Source organism: Gavia stellata, chromosome 1, assembly GCF_030936135.1.
Source record: "Gavia stellata isolate bGavSte3 chromosome 1, bGavSte3.hap2, whole genome shotgun sequence".
NCBI lineage: Eukaryota > Metazoa > Chordata > Aves > Gaviiformes > Gaviidae > Gavia > Gavia stellata.
Genome location: NC_082594.1, coordinates 103,844,559 through 103,869,246, shown reverse-complemented (window position 1 = coordinate 103,869,246; position 24,688 = coordinate 103,844,559). Strand labels below are relative to the sequence as shown.

General features: G+C 41.7%; 1 protein-coding gene across 2 annotated transcripts in view; it reads right to left on the bottom strand.

The window, feature by feature from the left end:
- Positions 1-24,688, bottom strand: part of GRIK1 (glutamate ionotropic receptor kainate type subunit 1) — a 172,145-nt gene that overhangs the window by 13,252 nt on the left and 134,205 nt on the right. The window contains exons 8-15 of one of the 2 annotated variants that reach the window (XM_059826643.1): positions 24,294-24,401; positions 23,041-23,085; positions 19,928-20,041; positions 18,514-18,717; positions 17,653-17,876; positions 12,284-12,402; positions 7,929-8,146; positions 2,247-2,472 (exon numbers count right to left, since the gene is read on the bottom strand). In XM_059826643.1, coding sequence (XP_059682626.1) covers positions 2,247-2,472; positions 7,929-8,146; positions 12,284-12,402; positions 17,653-17,876; positions 18,514-18,717; positions 19,928-20,041; positions 23,041-23,085; positions 24,294-24,401 — 1,258 coding nt within the window. The remainder of the gene's footprint in view (positions 1-2,246; positions 2,473-7,928; positions 8,147-12,283; positions 12,403-17,652; positions 17,877-18,513; positions 18,718-19,927; positions 20,042-23,040; positions 23,086-24,293; positions 24,402-24,688) is intronic. The other variant, XM_059826649.1, reaches the window with a different exon arrangement.

Below are 24,688 nucleotides of genomic sequence, written 5' to 3'. Positions count from 1 at the left end.
GATTATCACAGTTCATCTTGAGGGTAACAGGTACACCTATATTTCTACACGTGCTTTTAAAGTTTGTCAAGTGTGCCTGAAGTGCTGGATTGGTGATGTTTTATTGGTGAGCACTAAAACCGCACACAAATCCATCTCAACACCTCTTTGAATATTCAGCATATCATTTATGGCCTCTGAGCTATTAACAACCTACCTCTCAGGCCAAGACATGCATCTGTCTACATTCTTAGCAGTCTCCCAAGTAACTGGTAATAGCTTAGTGTCAGAATTACTAGCATCAGCACCGGCAGTGATACTGGAATTAATATCTGTCCTGACACCTATAAGAATGTTGCTTTCTTCAGCCAGATTCCTCCCAGGGTGACATTTTGCATAGGTTTTGTTTAGAGGTGCTTTTGCTACAGCAGCACCGGAGTGCATGAAGTTCACCACCAACCATTGCTGCTGACTTTTCACTAGTAATGGTCTTTGCCAAGAACCTGATGAAAACCCTCCTCTTTGTGATCAGCTCCATAATAAACATAAATGGAGATGTTTGCTGATATGCCTAAATGTCCTTTAACCTAATTTAGCACAAAGAAGTAGGACGAGAGCCTATATCTGCAGTTTTTTACTTGCAGAACTTGCTCTGATAAATAAAAAAGTACATTTCCTGGATTCATAGAAGAACTTTCAAAAAGTCTCCTTCCTGTTTCTTTGGGAGCCAAATGGTGATGGTATTCAGCTCATTGACTGGAAATTTTGGAGTGCAAGACATACTTTTGCTGCTGCAAACCCTAGCCATGTGGTTGTACATTCTCCTGAAAGAACAAATGCAGACCAGTTAAAACTTGCTGAAACTTTGGTGTTAAGGGTCACAGACAAGTCTTTTTTTATTTCCATACAGCTTCTGCAATCAATAGTCTTGAATGCTATGAGAAAAATAACAGAGCCTTTGGGGTCCATCTGAATAGTGAAAGGATCTCCATGGCTTATCTTGTTTATGAAATCAATCTTTTAAAAATTTAAGATGCCTGATGGCACTGAGTTATTTCACAGTGCTTGGAGATTATCTATTCCCCTGAATTTTGCTGGTTTTCCTTAAGAAAAAAATTGAGGCACATTTATCATACAAGAAACATCTTATAAATATATTTCACAGCTGTATTTCCAATGGATGCACTCTGAGGATTACCATCTGTTCCAATTATTCCTTCATTGTTCTTGGTTTAAAGTGTGGCAGCTTTATAACTGCAATGAAACTCTTGCCATACATTTGTCTTTATTTGGGATTTTAGCTTTTGTATCATTTTCCTCCGGGTGAGAAGGCTGTTCTCACATAACCAGTGGAAAAATATACTTTAAATGTTATCTATATGACAATCTGTCTGAGGTACTCAGTGGCAGAGAGAATCACAGTTCAAAGTGCAGTGGTGTTTCTCCCTTATTTATATCTGGTCTACCAAGAAACCGATGGACCAAATACTTCACCTGTTATGTCTGTGTAAACTGATATTGCCCTGAATAATTTCCCTGAAGACAATAAAAATACGTGAGCAGTATGGAGAAGTATATTATAGAGGAAAAAGATCTGGCTGCCCAGGGCCAATTATTCACAAGAACCCAGCATGAAAAACTGACACTCTTTCTAATTCTTTACAATTAGGAAATCTTGAAAAGGACACTGGATATTGCAAAAAAGGTCTACTGGAAAGAGTTCACAGAGATTGGGAGTCTTAAGAATCTGCTTAGCTCAGAACACTGAAATCCCTGATGCAGATGCAGAACCTTGCAATTGCTTCTCGCTGTTCTTATGTGTTGCCCTAAGGTTATGAAATAGGTCAGAAATTCATCTCCTTTCGTGCAGCTTTCTTTGGGATGCCTATGTTGGACATAACATTTATCCTGCCCACTTCCATTTTCGCAGAGGCACTACCTGATTTCTCAAATTAAACTGAATTTCAGTAGAGCGACTTGCACCTCTAGCAGCACAGAGGATACCCAGTTTGCTCCAGAAGGCAAGCAGGTCACTTGACCTCGTTCTGCAGATGTGGCCTGCACTGCTATATTCCCTCTTGCTTGCAGAGACTGCTTGCAGATGAGCAGGGCAAGAATAGATATTTTGCCTAAAAGGAGACTCCGAGGGTCTGTTTCGATGAGAAAGGTTTCTAAAAGACTAGGAGATGATTCAAATGGTGATCTAAACTTCTGAAGGGGATATTTCTGGGCGTGCTCCACACCACCTGTGCTGGAAAGCATCTTACCAATAGGGGTTCCCACGCCGTAGCCTTTCGAATCGATGAGCCCCCCGATCTGGGTGAGATTGCAGTTTCTCTGAGTCACATACTCTATGCTGGTCGACTCCATTAGCAGTGCATAGTCCGTTGTGAGCACACGTTGGATTCCCTCATCGTTGTTCTTCACCAGTGCTGTCTGCTGCCTGCTGCTCATGAACGCCCACATTTTCTCATATGTTGATATTTTGGATTTCTAAGGAGGGAAAAGGAGGGCACAGAATCACACCAGCACCCAAATTACACTTGTAAAATATTCCTCAGCCTTTTGGTGTGACCGATGCCAACAGCACAACTTGAATGAAAGATACTCATTAGCAGGGTTTTCCTTCCTGCAGCCTCTCTCTCTTACTGTGTTTTATGCTGAGGAATCTCTTTTTTTCGCTTCCTTTTCAGTGCCAGAAACTTCATTACTGGCAGAACTGTGAAGGGCTTTGAAGTTTTTTGGGCTAATGCTGTTACATGGATTACAGCACATAACCCAGCTAAATTAGTGCAGCTGGATACTGTTGCACTCAGCAGCAGTGCTTCTGCCTGTCAGGGCAAACACACTACTCCAAAAGTCTGATGATGAATAAAGTACTGGCTCTTTTGTATTGGTATCACCTGCCTAGAAGTCATGTACTTCAAGGATAAAGCTTGAGAAACAAACCCAAAGTGGCTTCTAAGCGAACTTCTGCTTTCTATTGTGATTATACTTAAGGACTTCATCCTTCTCCCGCTGAAATTAAGGGGGATTTTGCCACCAGCCTCAGTAGGAGTGTGTGGGAGTGCTGTGGGAGCCCTGAGGGTCCCAGGCACCCTGCAGGGAAAGGCAGTGCCGGTGCTCCCTTGTTCGCACTTCTGCCTTCGTTAGAGGATATGAAAAGAAAAACTGAATGTGCTCAGGGATGTGCTGGAGTCCTGTGCCTGCTACCCTCAAGATGTGCTACCTACAAACCAAAAAACCTTCAAGCGCTTGCAGAGTACTAACGTGATTAAATCTCTCTCTTCCTTGTATGCTCTCAAACAACATTGAGCACACAATGTCGCTTTTGGATTAAATATCAAGGTAGACCTACAGACAGCTGCGCCACTAGAAGCTGCCAATAGAAATGATTTTATCTCAAGCTGGCAAAGTCAACCATTGCTGTTGCTGCAGCCTAGCCCGAGCCAGACACACACAAACTGACTTTTTAATGTAAATATGAGCCAAAGGTCCTCCACAGACTTACATTTCCCCCGTCCTGGGGCAGTGTATCTTCACCTCCTCCATGGGCCCTAGCTTTGGTTTATAGCCATTGTAGCTGATTTTACAGAATCACAGAATCAGTAAGGTTGGAAAAGACCTTTGAGAACATCAAGTCCAACCACCAACCCAACACCACCATGCGCACTAAACCATGTCCCGCAGTGCCACGTCCATACGTTCCTTGAACACCTCCAGTGACGGTGACTCCACCACCTCCCTGGGCAGCCTGTTCCAGTGTTTCACCACTCTCCCAGTAAAAAATTTTTTCCTAATATCCAGTCTGAACCTCCCCTGGTGCAACTTGAGGCTCTTTCCTCTTATCCTGTCACTCGTCACTTGGGAGAAGAGACCAACACCCACCTCTCTGCAACCCCCTTTCAGGTAGTTGTAGAGAGCGATGAGGTCTCCCCTCAGTTTCCTCTTCTGCAGACTGAATAACCCCACTGTGACACCGTATGTGCTTATTAAACAGCAGTGTCTGTGAGAAGCTGACTTTCTGGTTCTTTGAGTTTTAGAAGTTAATATGCTTTACCTGTAAATTCAATACCTGTGAATGTCACCTAAATTTCACCTAAATTTAGTAAGCCACAGGATACTACTAAACTTTGAAGATGGTTAAGTGGTTCTTTACTAGTAGAAGACATTTTTACTGCCTAGTTGGGAATATTTTTTGAAATTGATGATAAGTTTATGCCGTAGATTGAGTCTGATATTGAATTTACTGGAAGGATGTATTCCTTATTCAGATAAGCCTGAGAGGAAGATCTTAGCTTCTCAATTTGCCAACTCCCGTTTTTTGCAGGACAGGTCATATGCCAAATTCTGGCCTTTGAATTTTCACTGATTTCAGTAGAAACGTGTCTGCACATCGGAAGGTAGGAGCTGGCAAGAGTTGCAATATGAGATTAAGATCTAATATCATAAAGGGGCAAGAAAGCAATGGAAGATTTATAGACATGTTGGAAACAGAGCAGGACAGCAGTCTGGAGAAATATGCGTATGTCACAATTAGTGGATGTGAAACATCTTGCCTTCAGTTACATTCTTCCCCAATTTGGACATGCACACAAATGGTGAATGCTGCCTGATGTCCTGCTGGGTTACCTGCCTAGAACCTCATCGCCTCGCTGGAGCACTCCTGGCCCTGTTTTTTTTGGTATTTTCATCTGGTATGGCCAGACCTGGGATCTGTGTAGAGGGAGGAGGCCGACTCTGATGTTCCTTCAAAGTCAGGACTCCGTTTTTCCCCCAAAGTAATTTACATTGCTTTTGTTTTCATTCCCACTACTACCTGTCTGAAGACATAGTCACTGCAGAAACTTTCTTGAAAGCATTGCCTTTTTAGCAATAGTTTTTCTGGGACACTATCACAACAGGGATATTAGTGTAAGACATTCAAAATTAGTGGAAAACCACAACTGTTAGTATATGCTTTATAAACAAGACTAAAGAGAAAAAGCAATGTAAGTTTTCAGAAAAGCAGTGGAAGTATCTTGCTTTTCTCATATTGTTCCCAACCTGCATCCTATCCAGTAGGTACATTGTGTAATATCATCTTTCAGGGGCTTCCTGTTCCTACTTTAAGCACAAAGTCCTAAACCAAAGCTCTTCAGAGTCTGCTTTGTGCCAGGATCTTTCTCTACACTTGATGTCTTCGGAAATCCTTTTGCCATGTGTGTCTCTTACAGACCTGAAAATCAGACCCATCTGGTCTTTGCATCTTGTGTTCTACATGGCAGGCACTCTCTTGTTTCTCCCTCCTCCGTAGCGAGGAATTCCCAGAGTGTCGTGGTTTTGCTTTAAAAAAGTGTTGGTCTGAAAGAATCTGTTGTTTCTCTTGGCATTTCTTGTTTTAAGCACTGGGTGTAGGCCTCAGATAAATAAAATCTTGCAACATAGGAAGTTCTTGAAATAATGTTCCTCAGTGCAACCCTGCCCTGCGCAACACTCCTACGGGACGTTTTTACAGCTGTTGGTCCTGGTTGTGCCAATTACTCCTTTCCCTTTCCCTGTCCCCATCACATCAGCACTCCCAGGTGTCAAGACTGTCTCTGTGGCACAGGCTGCCCAGTGTGAAAAGCACCTTTCACCCCAGCTCAGCTCTTCCAGCCCTCGAACCTCAGGGGCATGGCTGCCAGGGGGTACCCCTGGGCATTGGGGAGCTCCCAGAGTCTGTCACGGTGTGGGGCAGCCCAGAGAAAATGGCCCAGGCCAGGTCAGGAATTCACAGCTCCCCAAAAAGAGGCAGAGCTATTTTAGGTGTCTTCTCTAGAGCCATTATGGCAAAGGTGTTTTTTCTTAAACTACCATTATGCCCTGGGCAGTGCGGGAATGGGAGTAACTGCTGTGCAGAAACCCTTATTCCTGCCTTCTCCTAATTCTAAGTATTTGTTTTTACATCCTCCCAGGTCTCTTACTTGGGGGATGGTGTGTCTGTGTCTGTGTCTGTGTGCTTACTTAGCTCAAGAAGTATATGCAGTAGGGAGGCAAAGTCATGCCTTCACAGAGCACAGTCTTCCTTTTGCATACATGAGTATCTACCATATTTATTGTACAGAAACCTAGTCTGTGATTTTTTTAAAGTTTTGGACAGCATAAAGAAATCCTAATCTTGTGAGGCTCCTGAAAGGCTTCTGCAATAAAAATAATAACACCTCTTATGTAACACTGTATGTGTCTCACTGGTTTACAAGTGTGATAAATTGTACTTTTCATGCATCTTTCACTATGTCACCTTCACTCTGCCACAGAATCCATCTCCATTCTGTACAAAAACCAGCGTCCTTTCATTTGTGTTTGTATATATGTGTATTTCAGGCACAAGTAAGCTAGCACATATAGCATATAAATATTTAATCACATTGTCTGAATTTTTTTTTAAAAGGCTTGCATTCTTTTAAGCCTACAAATTTTAACCTCAGGGATTAATAGTGCAAAAAAATCAGTGTAAAGCTGGAAACAGCTCTAGAAATTTGTTCTGAACTTCTCATGTTGAAATTCAGAAGCTATTTCCTCTAAAAAAACATGGAAGAAACAGGTTTTGAAGTTTTCTCTCTGATGCTGAATTTGACTTCAGAATAGCAATGGCAGTGACTGTCTTTGGGCAGTGAAGAGCTCTTAGACCAAGGAAGTTTCCCAGAGCCCTTCAGAAGGTGGCACAGCTGCTTCCTCCTGCCTTATATTCCTGATGAGAGTCTGGTACTTGCTTTACGCAGTTTCCAGGAGTATCTCCAGATGGGTTTCCCAGCTCGTCATTTTAAGAACTGACTATAATGAGGCTCTGAATAATACTGTAGCTTGTGCATTTCTTTCAGCACAGGAACATTTCTATTCAGCCACAGGAGAGCCATTACAAGGGCAGTTCACCCTTGACAGCTCCAGCAGGGATAGCCTACTGTCAGATACATTACATGATTGAAACATCCTTGATGAGCATCATTCGTTTTGAAAGATGACCCAAATACTTTAGCCAATATACTTTCTGTGTGTAAGCATTTTGCCCTTGTGTGGAAGCATAAGGGCTCGTGGTTAAAGCTGGGCAGGGGGCTCGGTCTGGAGCAGCAGGGGAGAGGGCTCGTTCATGGCACGAGTGTTATTTTGCCACACATGCTGCTTCCCCAGTGTCTCATCCTCTTCAAAGGCACTACATATTTGACTGTCTATAAACACCATTCTTAGATGCTACAGTGAAAAGCATGATACCAGTTCATTCAGTGCTTAACTTCCCTGCTGAGACTACTGATGAAGCTGCTAATTAATTCTAATTGTCACAGGATTTTTGTGCATATATCCTATATTTATAGCTTGTTGGCTTTTACATTGACATTTTATGAAATGAACACATTTTGTATGTAATTAATACTAATAGGGCAAAAAAAAAAAAAAAGAATGCAGTTATCTACAAAGCAATTAGCCACAGAAAATGATCTTTTACTTACAGATGTGTTCATGTGTGTATGTCACCCCTATATTAATAGTCTGTGTAATGTTGACCATGGACCATTTTAAAAAAGGGACAAACAAACTTGCATTTTGACTGCCTGCAGTATTATTCTGGTGCAAATGTGACCTTCAGAAGTGATCTTAGCCAAGTGGCTGGAAGAAGACAAGATCCCACCCTGAGAAAAAACCTGGAGGAGAATGTCCCCACGTCCATGCCCTGGCTCCCTTCAGATGCTCCCATCAAAGGCATGGGTTTGACTCTCACAGCAGTATGGCATCAGATTGTTTCTCCAGATGTCTTGGGGGAAAATCTCCCATCTTTTACATTAATATTGCTGAAGGATCCTCTATGGATTTGGGCAAATGATGTATTTACCTATTATGCTAATCCTTTCAAGTGTTGTTATTCCGCCTCACCATTTATCGCTGGAAGGCCATGAGTCAATCCAACTGTACAGAGCTGGCTGATGCCATCTTACCTTGAAGAAGGTCATTGTGGATCCGTCTCTAACAGCCCCATACTCTATCTTGGTTTGCTTTGCCAAATCGTCTGCTGAATCGATGGGGGATTCCATCCTCTCCACAGTCAGGAAGGCAGCCAGGTTGGCAGTATAGGATGAGATTATGATTAAGGTGAAAAACCACCATATTCCTCCAACTATTCTGGTAGAAAGAGCTTTGGGCATCAGCTCTGATCCTGTTACAATATCATCAAAACAATCATATTAAAATGACGCTGAAAGATGCCTTTCCTGATACCACAGACTGTTTTTAGGCCCAGAATGCTTTTATGAGCGGTAGTATGATAAAATGATTTAAACAATAATCTCACAGATGCACAGCTAACATTTATAATGGTAACACACTATGAAGGGAATGTATGCCATGATACATGACAAATGGAATTATCCTTGGGTCTAAGCCCCATTACATCTCTGAGCTAATGCTCATTGTGATATTAACCTCTAACATCCCCAGCAAGCTATATCAGTATTTTTGTCCATTTCCTGAATCCCTTTTTGCCAGTATACTGTCATAAATTTTTTAATCAGAGATCTTTAGCAGAATTCTATTCTGCTTACAGGCTACCTGGCCGAGATACCTTACAAGAGAAACTTTCCCTGTGCACCATCTCAACATACAGAAACAGGTTGATCAATACGGTTCCAGTGAATTCGTCGGCCTGTGAACCTGAGCTCAAAACCCAGAACATGTCTTTGTAATAAGACATGTGGTTTACATTTGAAAATTCAGAGAGTGAATGGACGTATCCTTTGTATCTACAGGGCAACACGAAGTTTTGGACAGTGAATTTAACACTGATTATTACTGAAAAGGTTGTAGCAGATCTGCCTGCATGTCACACTGACAAATATCAAAGTGATCTGCCATTGTCATAAAACCCCACAGAACAGCACGATTCGGTGTTAAGTGCACTGAAATGGCTTCTAAACAGCTCAGACAAACTGTATTTAAGCTACACAGATACTCGTATCTCTAAGCATTCTGATGCAAGTTTTGTGCTGTTTTTTTCTAGAGGCATCCCAACTGAAGTTACCTCATTATGTGGGATTCAAGGATATGGTTCAACAAAGCACTGAGACAGCCACTTGAACACTTTTGACTTCAAAGTTAAGCCTTTGCATAACTATTTCGTTGATGAAGGATGGACTTAAGAAAGTACTTAAGTGCCTGTGAATGGAGAGCTCAGCACGTAAAGCTTTTGATGTGACAAACATATTTCTATTACTGGAAAAATGTGTTGATACACTATTTAATGATTTCTGTAAGAAATTTAAACATGTTACAGAGAATATTTTCAGACTTTGCAAAAACTCTGAATGTGACTTTTGGGGCAAAGACCAAAAGGGTAAAAACTTTCCAAACAACCAGCAAACAGATTTAACTTAGCTTTGTAAACATACAGACATGTCTCTTAAAGGTCAAAGCTAAGCATAGCCCAAGGGTTTGAGTTGGTTGACAGAATTGCCAAACTGCAAGAGCAGATGCTCTGCCTGTGCAGCCCTGTGCAGCCCTGGTGCTGCACGGATTTCAAATTAAGCCAGCAGTCTAAAAGCAAAAACTCTCACTTGAAATTTTCAAGTCCAAATGTACCCATTTCAGCAGCTGTAGCTCTATCTGGGCTTATGTTTGTGGTCTGTTGTACTCTCTTGGTTTTCAGATTAGGGTTTTTTCCAATACAATGAGATATTTTCCTTTTTTGTATTGTTGCTCTCAGGAAAAGTGTCTGTTTATTGCTAAGCTGGGGTTAACCTGCAAAAGCTGGCTTCTAGGAGTGCTGATTCAGGTCATCCTGAAGGTGTTATTTTTTTAAGCTTAGACAACCATACAAATACAATTTCTACACTTGGACCCTGATGTAATACCTAGCTCTGACATATACCTCCCAGTAATGCCTAATAGCCAGACACCTTGCAGATATCTTCACAAGCAACTGTGAAATCTGCCAGCGCAGCCTTATGGCGGCACAAGAGAGTAGGCAGAGAAGCCCTGTGTGCTGAATTTGTGGGGTGAGATGCCAAACCTCCTGTGATTTCCTCTAGCAAAAAGTTGTTTGTGAAAAAGCATCAGAATACATTCAGTTCAATTAAGTTCAAGACGTCAGAGTCTATTAATTATGCAGTGAGCTACAGTTTTGCTTTTTGAGGTGCTGAGCACACTCTGCTCCCAGGCGAACCAAGCAGGCCCAGCATCTCTTTCGATCACTCCCATGATTATTTCAATGTTCACTTTTTCGAGGGCCTTGATTCTAGCGAAAATCATTAATATATGCTCCATGCTCACCAGCGTCGCCCTAAGCGCTCTCCTTAATGGGATAGTCCTGGTCTGACCCATCACCTGGCTGAACTGGGGCTCTGATGGATAGCTTGCCTTTCTGAAAGTGATAGTTTCTCTGAATGGATTGGATGAAATATGCCCTGTTTGGATGCTTTCAGAGTATGCATAACACATCTGAGACTTTCAGGGGAAAAACAGGGTAAGTAACAACTAAATAAAAACATTGCTAGCAAGACTCGGGGTCAGAGACAATACTTGCTGAAGTCTCTCTAGTGCCTTTTTATGGCAGACATGACAGCCAATCCTGATCCAGACTTTGCTCACGCTCTGTAGAAAAGAGAAAGTCTGATCATCACATTTTAAACTTTAATAACAAGTGGCTTCCAATCAAGCATAACAAGCAGCTGCTGCCAACAAGAAAGAGCGTAACGCTAGATGCAGAGTTTCACAACCATTCACATCATGTTCAAACTCTTCACATTAACGATGATGCACTTACAATCACACGCACCACAAGTTTGTACATGGAAACATTTGTGTGGCCTTACAAATGTTTTTTCTTTCTTTCTTTCTTTCTTTCTTTCTTTCTTTTCTTTCTTTTGTTTTTAACCTTCTTGAAAGACAAGCAGAGTCTGGTTGGGGCTGACTGTCATGTATCCAAGGTAGTGGTAACGAGCAGACACTGCATCCCACAGTTTGCTGTGGATGATGGTAAACTCCAAAAAAGGCAGTACATCGAAACACAAAATCCTGGGGCACTTTCACACACAGGGCAATCACAGTTATAAACACACACCTGCCTGATACTGTAAAACCTCAGCCTGTGTTTTACTGATAAATTGGAAGGAAAACAAAACAAAAAAGCGAAATGGAACGGCTCTTCCTTCATCCAACGTCCTTCATAGTAATTTCTACGAGGAAGCTCTAGATCCTGTCAATACATTAGTGCACCAATAAAAGCAAGTGCATTTTAGGTATAACACCAACTTTATTCTCTACCATATCTTGGAAAAAATCCTCCTCATGCTTTTTTTACTGCTACTCATGTCTGTTAAAGAGGGAACAATAAACTGTACCTGGATGAATGCAGAGACGGTTTTATATTCTTTGCTTAAATGTTTAGGAATTTAATACCAAGGTACTGCTGGGCTTTCCTCTGGATTGCCTTTTTGCTTGTTGTCGTGGGGTGGGGTTTTTTTGTTCAGCTTTGATTCAACTTGAAATGTTTGTCAGGAAATATTTTCATTCTTTTCAGTGGACCCCAGTTTTGGTGAATAGCAATTTAATTGGAAACCTTAGAACATACATGCCATAAACAAATGTGTTTAGCACACATATCTGTTTGACTTCCCATATGGAGTAAGCTTCACTGCCCTTCCTTGTCAACTGAGTAAAATGTCAGCTGTTTCCAAAATCATCAGCAACAGGGACTTGTGACTGGGTTAAGTTAATGCTTCTAGGGTTGGATGCATTTACAGAAGGATGGGACTCAAACCTGCAGAAAAGCCATAAAAAAAAAGGTTTGGTTTTGGTTTTAAACAAAGTGTTTGACAAGTGCCAACAAATTTAACAACGCTTCTGAAGAAAGAGCATCTTTTTTTGTTTGGCTGTTAAAACAGTTTTCTAGGGTAGCTAAGACTGTTACTGTTTCCGCTGGGATGGAGCCCAACATTTCCCTGTTGCCAAACCTCTTATACCAATAAACTCAACTTCAGCATGAAGCACTTCATATCCCTCTTGCGATTATTTTACATTTTGGCTCCAGAAACTCCTGTGTGGCCCTGTCCGCTTCCCTTTCTCTCAGATGCTTCCCCTCCTTCCTCCTGCTGCAGCCCTGTTGTGGGCTTCACAGGTTCCCCTCCTCTGCCTGCTCCCGGCTGCAGTGGCACGTCATTTTCTTCCTTTATTCTACTGCTTAGTTTCTGAGATCAGGTTTTACAGTATATGTTGTATTTACAGAGGGTGGAGTTTACCAGCACAGAAGCCCTTGAGCAGACTGTGGGACGTGTGCGATAACGAAGTGTAACCGGTGTACCTTGCTGCATGAGAGCTCCAACTCCAAACCAGAAACTATTTAGTAAAGTAAAATTGTTTTCCACCACATCTGAGTCTGGGTTGCACGGGTGGGGGTTATACCATTCATATGGTGTAAACCTGTGGCAGTTAACAGAAACAATCTGTAAACATCAAATAGAGTACACACAGCGGCAGCAAACCTGCTGAACAATGCGCAAAGTGAGGATGTTAATGAAGGAAACAAGAAAAAGAAAACCTCAGCTGAAAGGCTGTCCGCGGGACATCTCGCAGCTGCCTCGTGCAAGCTGTGGAGTAGCGCTGCAATGCCAGGAGCCGTTTTCACAGTCCCAGATCTAGCACAGGGCTACTCCCTTGCTTCTCCAGCTCTCGGGTTAGAGCCCTCAAGGGTGAGACTGCCGCAACAGCCCACGGCTGCCCTGCCCGCACCGCTGACAGACAGACAGATGTTTGCAGGGGCGGGGTTACAACTGGAAGCCACATAGCTGCTCCTTGGTAAAGCATTTAGAAAATAATGAAGGAGTAGCAGCCTCACAAGGCAACCATTGTTAGCTGTCTAGCTGAGATGCTGGATGCTGAACGTGCTCTCCCTGTGCGAGGCTGCCGCTGCAGCGGAAAAAAAGGCTGCCGAATGTTTGATGGCATTTGGGAGCAATTGCAGTGCCTGAAAGCCATAGGGCCACGTTGTTGGCATTGCGGGGAGAGAATTACGCATATGATTGCCTTTAACGGAATAACTCTGCTCTATTCCCCATGCACCGTCCTGCAACTGCAAACCGTGCCCCTTCTGCTCTGCACGACACTTGGCAGAGTTATATTAAGGACTGTTTTTCCCCAAGGTACCTTGCCCGCTGTTGCTTCCTACTGCTGTGTGGCTTGCCGCATACTTTCTCATGAAGCTTATGAATATAGCTTTAATTGACAATGTCATGCCAATACATTTTAATTACTGTTTCAACAATATAATTAAGCATTGAATTTATGCACAGTTGCAAGCAGAGTGCCTTGCTTAGCTGAAGTAATGAACTCTGATAGTAATGAACCCACTAACTGAAACAGTATGCAGCTTAGGATGCCATTAGCTGCACAATATTACCATTACTGGCACAATAGTATTAAAAATTTCAACAAAAGACGCAGTTTTCAGGTTCAAAATACAACAGTTCTGCATACACCAGTTAAAAGAAAAGCAGTCACCAAATTTTATGTTTCAAATTTGTGCTAGAATAATGGAACCAACTGTTGTTTAGTAACAAAATTGTTCCCAACTCAGTTGTGCACATGTGGGGAAACACATCCTTAACAAGAGACCCAAAATTACGACCTGTAGGTTGCCTGAGTTGCCAACCACCATAGAAGTGAAGAAGTCCCATGCTGAACGTTCACCAACAAGGTCCTAGAGTGTTAACACGGGACAGTAAGGAGATGTACAAGTAACTCTACCTGACCTGACTGGGAAGCCCGAGGCTGGGGTCTTGCATCATTTCAGACAACAACTGCATTTCAATAGGTTGGACGCAAACGTCTCCATCACCGAAAGAGCAAAAAGGCAGTTGCTAGAAAGTGACAATGAAACGCTGGCAGCAAAACTCTTTCTGTCAGACTGGAAAGATTTATATAGTGCTGGGTATGTATTTTAATCTCGTCCTAGGGTATATACCTCTTTTTCACCTTGAAACAAAAGCTGATTTTCTTCTTGCGTTTCTACTGCTGTGCTGAGTTCTAAGAAGAGGCTGGCTTACATTTCTGCTCTATTTCACTGCTCAGGCCTTCTGTTTTCCTGGCCATTTCCCCCTAGTTTTCTCCCTCCTCGGACCTTCAGCAGTAGCTATGCTGAGGTTTCTGATGAAGATCAGATGCTCAAGGTCTCATAAGCACCTTTTTATATAGGCTCTGTGGGACTTTAGCCACCACTGATTGTTACTTCAGCTACCTATCATCTCTACCGTCATTGACATCAACAGCACAGCTGATAAGGCATTAGGAGTAAAGGGAAATTCTGGCAGAAAAGCCTTGTTCATTCACTGCCAATGTACTTAGGAAACGAGCTTTGTCAGTCTGTAACCCTTCGCAGTGATAAAAACTTCAGTGTTTGAGTTTAAAAATTAATATAACAATGACAGGGCTACATAAGGCTCAAAGACAAATGAGAAATTATTCAGCTGCTGAAAAGTCTGAAGAAAAAACAGAAAGATTATCCCAGCCTATGAAAATGATGCCCAAGTATTTGTCTTCCATGAACTGATGTCAAAGTACTGTTAACCATTTAATTTACTGTGGCAGTGTTAAGAAGTGGATGCTTCCTGAGGTTCTTAAAACCAATCTAACCCATATTTGCTGAAACACTTGGCAAATCTAACAGAAATCTTGACATATTTGGAGATGTGAACAGGTCTAGATATGGACTGTAAGAATGGCTTAGCTTCTTAAAGTAAATTAAAATTTATAAAGTCTAAAAAGTAAATTAAAATGACATGTGAACACAGTTTTGTGTACTTCAGCCTCTATAGTCGTGATTTAATTAGGCACTGATTTTAGGCATCAGTTCAAAAAAAGCATTCATGTCAGAAAAAAATTAAACATTCAGAAAATTGTATTAACTCTTTTGCTGAACTAGTGTGTTCTTTTCCTCTTTTCCTAAAATAGGTGGGTTATGAGAATGATATGCAAACTTGATATATTTGTTACAAGTTGTGTTTTGTGCTGTGTGTTACAAATGCGTAGGGTCTATACCTCTAATGACACTGAAGTCTTTTAGCTAATTTTAGCCACATTTGACAAATAGGTAGAGGCTTAGGGGTTATTATTCTCCTGCAAGTGTTGTGAAACATTGCAGTAGTAGCCCCAGTAGGAGAGAAGCTGCAGGATGAGCTCACAACTCGTTACGTATCTGTTAATCTGCATGGGAAAGATCACCTATAAATCCTTCAGCTGCAGGGAAAGCAAACACACAGACAAACCAACTGGCGATCACAATCCACCATGAGACACAAATCTGTAGGGAAATCAAGCTTCATTAGTTACGCTGCTCCTGGAACTACTGCTTTTTAGAAAGGTCTCAGAAACAAACATAGCACAGTTACACAGGGTGAACCTATGGATTTACCCAAAGGCTACACTGTGATTTGGAGCAATATTTAACAGCCAAGAAAGAAAAGCAAAAAGGTTTCACAGCCGATGATTTCTGAGCACTGCGCGTTTCCCTTTGGTTTGCTCCTGGCCGCACATCTGCGTGTAGGCAGCTCTGCCAGCAGACAGAGAACCGTGATGCTTATTTATTCTTGCAAACTTGATGCTGTTATTTTAAAAAATAGAAGCACCAAGGATAACTCGGGCTTTGTTTTCCCTTCCGCCTATTCTGAGGTGGAGAGGACTGTGGGATGTTTTTAGTCTTGGCACACAACTGCAGAAAAGTCAATCTTTCACAGTCGAGCATATTTAATATTAGTCATGAATGAGATCATGATTTGCGTACAGTAAGAGTTATTATTTATGGTACAGTGAGCCACTGCAAGAGCTTGTGGGAAGTCATGACTAATTGTATACAGTCCCATAGCTGCCAGAGATGGATAAACTCTTTCTTTTACCTAGGGCCAACACTAATAAGTTAACCCATGACCTCTCCTCCTCTAATTCCCTCCTTCTTCTTCACATTCTCAGCAATTTAAAGGAAAAAGCAAATACCACAAATCTCTGTACTTTGGAACCAGTATAGAAACACGCAAACAAGAAAATCATTCACATAGGTTGTCCACCTGGAACAAGGGTTGTTCACTGGACTATGGAGAAATGTAGGTCTGAGGCCAGTCACTCTCAGCAGAACTGCTCGCGTGAATACAGGTTTTACAGGGCTGTGTCTTTTGATTGAAAGAAAACAGTGACTTGGAGGAAAAGCAGCAAGAGCTTAGTTTGACCTGGCTCACACGGAAGTGGAAGTCAGGCACAATGTGCTATATTATCAGAATTAATGATTCAGTTCACCATTATTTTATAATCTTTGAATGAGTTATAGGTATGTATATGTTGGAATATATACATTATTGCTGACTTCTTAAAATTGAATGCCATCATTTGCAATAAAAACTGCAGCATTTCTGTTACTTTTGCTGTGATGTGAATTTGTGGACTTCCAGTGACACATCACTTCAGTTCTTATCTTTCATAGTATAAATGGTTTCTCGGGCTATTTTCCAAATACTTTATTAATGTGGAACATATTGTTGTATATGCAAAACAATACATAACTGAAGTGGAGAAAGCCTTAATTAGGGAACCACAGTAAAAAGAACAAAAACATGAATCTCTGTGAAGCACTAATAAAAGTATTTATGTTTCACATTATAAAAAGGAAAAAATGAAGGATAGGATAAAATCAAACAAACAGAGTTGGAAATAAAATTCCAAGGCCACTATCTGAAGAAAAGGACTATAACTATGCTAGTTCAGAGCCCAGGTTTATTCAGGAGTATAGAAAAAAGTATGCCTCAAATGGCCAGTTTCCTCTGACAAGTTTCTAAGTTCATTTTTTTTCATGCTTGGTTTGCTCTTGTTCAAAGCCCTAGAGCAATTGACTCCCAGATTGTGGTCCATGATCTCTGAGGCCACAATAAGTAGCTCGTATCCAGTTTGTGAAAGCATATCAGCTGTCTAGATTTTTTAAGGTAAAGTTCAACGATAAGTGTGTAGAGTGCTCTGCTGGCCCTCTGGAGATGTGACTGGGGTCCACTGGTCCAGCAACTTTGTGGCACACCTGCCATTGAGAACATTATGAGCTTTGGCCTCATTTGGAAAAGCAGTGCGTACGTGCTTATTTCCTGCTGGTTTTGAACAGGGACATCACTGGGAGCCTGCCACTGACAGGCAGGGTGCACCTCAGGACAGAGCTGGGTATACGTCACCTTGCAGATTGTCCCCTCAGGTTTTCAGTCACGTTATCCTGTATTTCCAAGGGGAAATTATCTGAGCTAATTAACATCCTTCAGCAAAAATTTATTCACATCCTCTTTCTTACCTTTTAACTGTATGCACTGTTAGTGGAAAAAAGAAGTGCTTACACGCAAGTAATATAAACTGCTTTTCAACATGTAGTCTGCTGAGGTGTTGTGTACTGACAAAGAAAGGCTGACACATTTCATCGGATATTTCTCTCTGTTCAGCCCTTAAGGAAAGTAAAACCTCATCACATTGTAATATATAAAAGTGATAGCAGTGTTGATGTGAAAATACCAAGAGACTTTCTAGAACGTTATGTTTTAGGACTGGATAAAACCCTTAGGATAGTATTATACTATATCTACTTTGCAGAGCCCATGTAACACCTATGGGAGGAGGGGTAGTGTGGATGCATCTAAAACTACGACTTCGACTTACCTTGCAATGACAAAGAGGACACAACTGACTCCAAGGCAGGCTAGGAGAACATACATCCAAATATCAGGAGAAAGAGGGTTTAAAAAGGAGAAAACACCAGGGTTTGTCCCATTGGGCTTCCGGTACAAGATACTGATTCCCAGCGTCATGAAGGGCTTGGAAAAATCAATTACTTTCTCTCTTACATAGGTAATAGTGAGAGGAGCAACAGCCAGATCAGCTTTCTGAAAACACAGATGGGAAAATACTCATTCTTTTTCATGTTCAGCAAACGCACTACTATTCCTTCCATTTCCCCCTCCCCCCATATTAAAAACTAAACCAAATTTGACTATAAATCTGAAGTGTGGAACGAAATTTAACATTGCTAGGGTATTGTTTGGTACATGATAATCTGTTTCCTCTTTTTCCAGGCAGAGGGATATTCGTGGCTTTTGTGACTTAGATGTGAGTAGGATAGGTATGACCAGGGACATGGGGCTCCGTCCTGCGGAACAGGACAAACCGCGAGTGAGGACTGCCAGAGCGTCTGGGCAGGGACTACGTCCACAGATCAGAGGCTGCCGTGGGGCAGAGGTGAGCTGGAAGGTCAGCCTTTGCCACTGGACTTCGTAGCCAAGGGGTGGGCAGGACCTGTGTTAGCTCAGCGCCCGCTGCCCCACCACAGATGGAGGTTCCCACCAGCACCCGCGAACTGTTGGTTCAGACATACTGATGTAACTTCCTACTCTGACAAACGGCAATAAAGACAGACCAGTGGCTCTAAAAAAATGAAAACTAAAGCAAACATTTCATTTGGGCTGGCTTCATAGAAAATACCACAGGTGAAAGGAGAATAAAGAGAGAAGGATTCAATCTTACATGATCTATGAGTTCTTTGACCATCCCATTCCACTCTCCTTTGTCATTCTGTGCTCCATATTTACCATCAGAAACTAGTTTGACCTCATAGATGAAGCCTAAAATGTTTGACAGCTCCTTTAGTAAGTCCAGGCAATAACCCTCGAATCTGTCATTTCCATACAAGGGCTTGTCAGACTTCTTGTACATAACATAGGGATCTTCCTATAGAAAAAGACAGTAGACATGTAGCAATAAAAATGAGTTTTGTTTGAGATTATATCAGTTTCTCTAAATTATGTTAATATTTTATAAATGGATTGCAATTAGATGGAAGCCAGTAATTTACCATGTCAATTAAAAGCTGTTTTAGGTGTGTTAACAAATTGACTGAATCAGTTAGTGATAAGCATAAGGGCCCTAATTTTCAGTGGAACAGACCATTCATAGCTCCCAGGAGCTTTAATTAAATTAGTGATTAGCAGCTCCAAAATCAGACCCAAGATCTGTACTCTACATTGTCCCACCCTAAGGGACAGGAAAGGATGCTGAAGGAGAGAGAAGCCTAAATAACAGAAAAAGAATCATAAGGGGAACCTAAAATTTTATATTCTGTGAGAAATAAAGCTTCATTGACAAAAAATCTTCAAACGTACGAAATAGCTGTGAGTTGAGCAGGTATTCACATGACAGAATGGAGAACAGCATAGGTAGATTGCAAAGTACCTTGTTGCTTTTCTTTTTAAAGGATTTTGGATAGAAGAAGGTCAGGGCAAGCAGGTTTCTGCAGTTTAATGTGGCAAAAGACCTCTGGCAATAGAAAAGGAGCGTAGAGGGAGCCTTTGAGCTCTTCACCTCCTCCTGAGGAGTTAGGCAGAACAATTGAAAAAAGTGGCATTACTGGCCAGGGAGAAAGCACAAGACAAAAACTTGTGACACCCAGTTGCATGTTTTCCATTTGTCATAGTAAGGACATACCTCAATCTGTCTATCCACTGTTTGCTACTTTCTTTCAGTCCTCTTCATCTCATTTTCAGTAAAAAGGAAGGCTGTATAAGCACTGACTACAAAGCCCAGGATTTGGGCGTGTTAATTCTTCTGTGAAGAAAAGTATGCAGGGTTCGTCTCTGAAATATTGAAGTAAGCTAAACAATTTTGGAGGCGGAGGTTCCCAAGAGTCTTTCATTGGCGGTAGGGTATTTTTGAATCAATCTTGTGGATAGATGAATGCGTATGTGGATTCTGAGTCTAAATCAAAAAATTATCCTGAAAATAGGCTAGTTTAACAGAACATTGTTTAGTGTGGTGGAAGACAGCCATGGAGTGCAGGGCGGAGGTGGCGGAGGTGGCCGCGGAGAGCCCCGCAACCCACCGTCAGCAATGCCTGCATCCTACAGCGTGGCTGGTGATGCCATCTCCACCCAGTGAGACTTACCAAAATAGTGGTGACAATAAGCGTCCGGTTAGCTAAGGAATCCGTGATGTTGGTCGATCGGTCCTTGTTGCTGTCTGTCATGTTAAGGCCATTGTATGAGTTCCAAACCCCAATCTGCACAGAAGAGAGCGGGTGAGCAGCTGCCTGGCCGCAACGAGATGAAACATTTCCCTAAACGCTCACTGCCTAGGAGGAGTACACTGGCTCTAGTTACCACAGAAAGACACCAGCCGTACGAAATGCTAGAGGAGGGAAACAGCTGTAGGTCTAAGGCAGCAACATCAAATGGCTGATTTAGAAAACACAGGGAACATACCGCCCTTTCAAAAGCATGTGGAAATGAATAAGCCGTAAGTGTATAAGGCATGTCAATACAGTGATGTATTAGCCAATTTGCTACAAAAGTGGAACATGCTGACTTTGTCTCCTGCTAAAAAATGTCAAATCTCTATTTTTATGGGTTTTTTTTTTAATTTTTGTAAATGGTAGAGTTGAAACATATGGCAAGACCTCTCTCTTCCAATACAACAGATTAAAAGCGTGAACAAACACATTGAAGCAGATTGATGGATGCACTGGCCTTTTGCTTCCGCTATGCCTTCAGCAGATTTAGCAAAGATTATTCTGTCATTTCTTGACTACTGTATATGACAGAGCTAGCAAGGTGATACCATTCCAGCCACTGATCAGTATTTGCTTGGTAAATATAAGTCGCCAAAGGCAAATTCCTTCCTAGCCCCAGAGATAGCGAAGAATTGCAGTATTTAATGCCCAATTCAAAGCCTCAAGGGGAATATCTTCAGGATTTCAGTGGATTTGGATCCACAACTTTTGAGGGCAGAAATGATAACCATGTTGATTTATTCAGATAAATATTTACTTAACACAAACACAGTCTGAAAACATCTTCAGGTTTTTTTGCCTTTAAATTTACATACACAGCGTGGCTGAGGGCTGATGTGAGAAAACTCCAGGCAAGGGGCTGGCTCAGGCAGCTTGGTGTGTATTGAACATTTGTGGAGAACACCAGACGGATGGCTTTGGGGTCTGACATCGGCCATCCACAGAGCCCTTCACATTGCCGTGCCACTCTGCCAGCATGTTTCAGCTCTATCCAGGAGGGATCCACTTTCAGATCCCCTCTGCTGGGATTGCCAGCGAAGCTGCTGAGTAAGTCTAAGACAAAACCCGCTGACTTCTCCTATGTGCTGAAGGTCTCTATCTGCCGTCGGTTGCTCAGTCATTTCAGAGCCAGGCTGGACTCTTTCTTTGGTTGTTAACTGAGGCAGAGATGGTGTTGCCTTTGTACCAAACCCAGCAGATTAGTTTGTGCCTGCTAAGTGTAGATTTGGGGTAATAACTGTATAATTTCAAACAAACTTTATATTTGTGTCCCTGGGTGCCATTGCTTTCACCTTTCACAAACTTTTTTCCAAAAGTATGCTAAAGGGGGATAGTCATGCCATTTTTTTAAAATTATTTTTTCAAGCTTTTATCAGTCATTCCCTTTGTTTCCAAAACTAGATCAGGTTGGGAAACTGATCTGGAAAGTACACATAAAATAAAATGTTGGCTATTACGATAGCCTATGCCAGGTATATAGTAAATAACCAGTGTCCTTGAATTTGGACCAAGGTGGCTGAGTTAATCAAAAAGCCGTTCTGCTCGTTGTTACTGACTTGATATGCTTTTATTGGCTGGCAGCAGGGAAGAGGAGAACAACCATGAAGAACATGGAGCGACACAGTCACAGTGCATACAAAATACACCAGGAGACCACTCTACATCTGGATAAAAGAATGACACTGCAGGTCAACCTTGATTAGAGCGATGGAGGAGGTCGGAGGGGCACTGGAAGAATGAGGCCAAGGTAGTACATCACTATGGTGAATCCGGGGGATTTATTGCAGTTTAGTGACAAGTTTGAGAGGTGTCATATGCCCTTCTCAGCAAGCCTGTGCTCTGAACCAACTGTAATTTGCTTTAAATCAATTCAGCGTAACACGAAATGCCTAGAGTCAAAAGCGAGATTGGTTCAATAGCGTTCTGCATGTCAGGTAGGATGATCTATCCACCAGTAATGAGGGAAATGGGGGCCTTTGTGCCTTAGCTTGATTCACTGAAGATTAAAACAAGGTTATTAAGTATGTGCTTTATAAGAACATGAAAAGAGTGCTATAGGATGTTTTGCACTGGTCTACTCTGTAGCATTAAAATCATTCTCAAAGCAACACAAAACCAAAACCTTTTTTAACTGTGTATCGGGGAGGGGTGGGAAATAATATCTGTGTGAAATTAATACAAAATATAATTCTAGGTGTTATAAGAAATTTTTATCTCGTGACTCCAGAACACTTTAAATGTGGTAAATGCGGTTGTTATCTTCTCCTTACAGAATGGCAATCATGGGTTGTACCTCCAGTTGCATGGAGCTGGTCTTTGACTCCCACTTTGGTGCCTTATCCACCAGACAGAGGCACCTCATGTTAAAAGAGGGCTGAGATTCCTGTGGTAATTTAGATCTTTTATAAACAAGCTTAGTTCCAATTTCTGTGTGTTAGTGAATGACAGCATCCACTTAATCATCTATATTGTTTTCTGTAAAGAGCTAATAACACACTCATCAAAATTTTGAGTCAACAACGCTCGAACCATGCCTGCACAATATGTATTTTGTGGGAGGCAAAAAACCCCCCCAACCCTGCACGTTAAAGCAGTCCTTGCTGCTGATGCTAATACACATTTGAAATGGTGCAAGTTTACCACTCATGGTGAATCTTAGGTGAATCAGGAATGATAACAGCTGAGAAAATGACTCCTTTTGCTGCAGCTGGGAGCCTCTACTCTAAGAAGAGAAAAGCACAGCGCCCAATAAGTAAAATAATAATTAGAAAAAAAGATTTTGGGGAAAAAGCTGAATCCTGCCAAGATATTTTTACTATTTGGAATTACAGTGTCTCAAATTGTGGCGAAACTTATTCTACAGGAAAAATTCATACTCTCAGATGGACTGTTGTCTCTAAACTGCAATATGAGAGTCACTATCAAAACCCAAAGGATGAGTTTGAAGACCCAGCCCAAAGGTTTTTTGCATCAGCCGTCTGTGTACAAACCTTCTTCCACACTTTATATAAATGATTAGAAACCTCGCCAGCAGCCTTGGTACAGAGAAAAATAAACAGAGTGCTTCATTAAAAATGAAAAGAGAACCAGTCTGGAGAGCTGTGTGGGAGCAATTACATTTAAAGTCTCAATTAACCCATCAGCAATTATCATTCGGAGTCAAGACAGTGTATGCAAAGCAAGAGACAACGCTGTCTCCAGCTGACACGAGCTGGTGGTGTTACCTGTGTTAGGGATTTTTGGACACCCACAGCAGCCACCTCCTTGGTGGCGGTGGAGGGAGCCCTGCGGTGCCCATCAGGAGCCCATGTTTGCTGGCTGAAGGTTGTGGCAAGGCCTTCCCGCCTCCCTCCGGGGCCCCCCAAGTCCCCCTCGGTCTCCAGCATGGGCCCAGCTGGCGGTGGCGGGGTTTGGATGCCAGCAGCAGTGCCGTCCAGCTAGTGTGAAACATGGCCAAAAGTGTCCATGGCTTTGGTCTCATTCCCGTGGTTTCTGCAAGTCAAGGAGCCCTCCCTGCCTTACGCTTCTGCACTTTCAGGAGAATTTACAAGTGGTAAAGTAAGGAAAACAAGATCTTTTGACATGGATTTTTTGTTTTTAGAGGCATGTTTCCCTGAGTGTCCTGAAAGAATATGAATTTTATTTGTCTTTCATTTGAATGCAGAACCAGTTTCTGAAATTGTGTCATGCAGAACTTTCTGTTTTCAAAGAAAGATGCTACAACTCATTTGGTCCTCTGTAGTCTCACCACTTCAGCACAATTTATGATAAGCAGTTAGGGATGCTAGGGAAAAAGAACTGATGTAATCTCAAAAACATGAAGAATTTTTAACATCTCAACTATTGTTGAGGTTATTACTCATGTACCTTCTTTCCTCTCTCCCTCATGTCACATTTATTAAAAACAGTACATGTAAGATAAGTCTAGGTTTTGTCTATATATATGAATTTACCACACCAAGTTACAGCAGGAAGAACTGAACATAATGTGCACTTAAAATAATTATTTCCATTCAGATAATTATTGCCAGTCCCAAATTCCTATCCCATACCTTGAAATGCAAGGTACGCATTGTAAAATAGTAAAACAATCTTAGTAGCTCTGTTTTAACTTGTGACTTAAATAGTCTTGAGAACAGTGGTTTTCAGCCCAAGCACAGGAGATTCAAGCTGAGGAGAATGGACTTTCCTACGCCCCTGTCAAATTAGCTTTTTGTCATGGTTTTACAAAAGATCTGGTTACCTTTTCTGTTCCTTCCTCCTTGAGGCTAATAATGTCCAAATCAAAATCCTTCCGTAAGCCGTCTGTTTTGTTGAAGGTTATGCGCCCTGTCAGGCCATCCCACCGTGCCTATGTGAACACAAAAACATTCTTCCCTGTAACGATTAGCAGGTACAACTCTGAAGCCATAACGAATATCGCATTATAATTAACCGCAGCATTGAATCACTTCCAAATATTTTTTAAACATCTGTGGCTTTGATACCTCGATAAAAAACACTTTCTTCAACTTTTTTGTTATTTAGTTTCTCTTCAATATGTTTTGTATTTTACAATCAGGCACAAGTTTGTGACAGTTTAGATATATCTAACATATGTCTATATCTACATATGTCTAGCTCTGTATATAAAAAGAT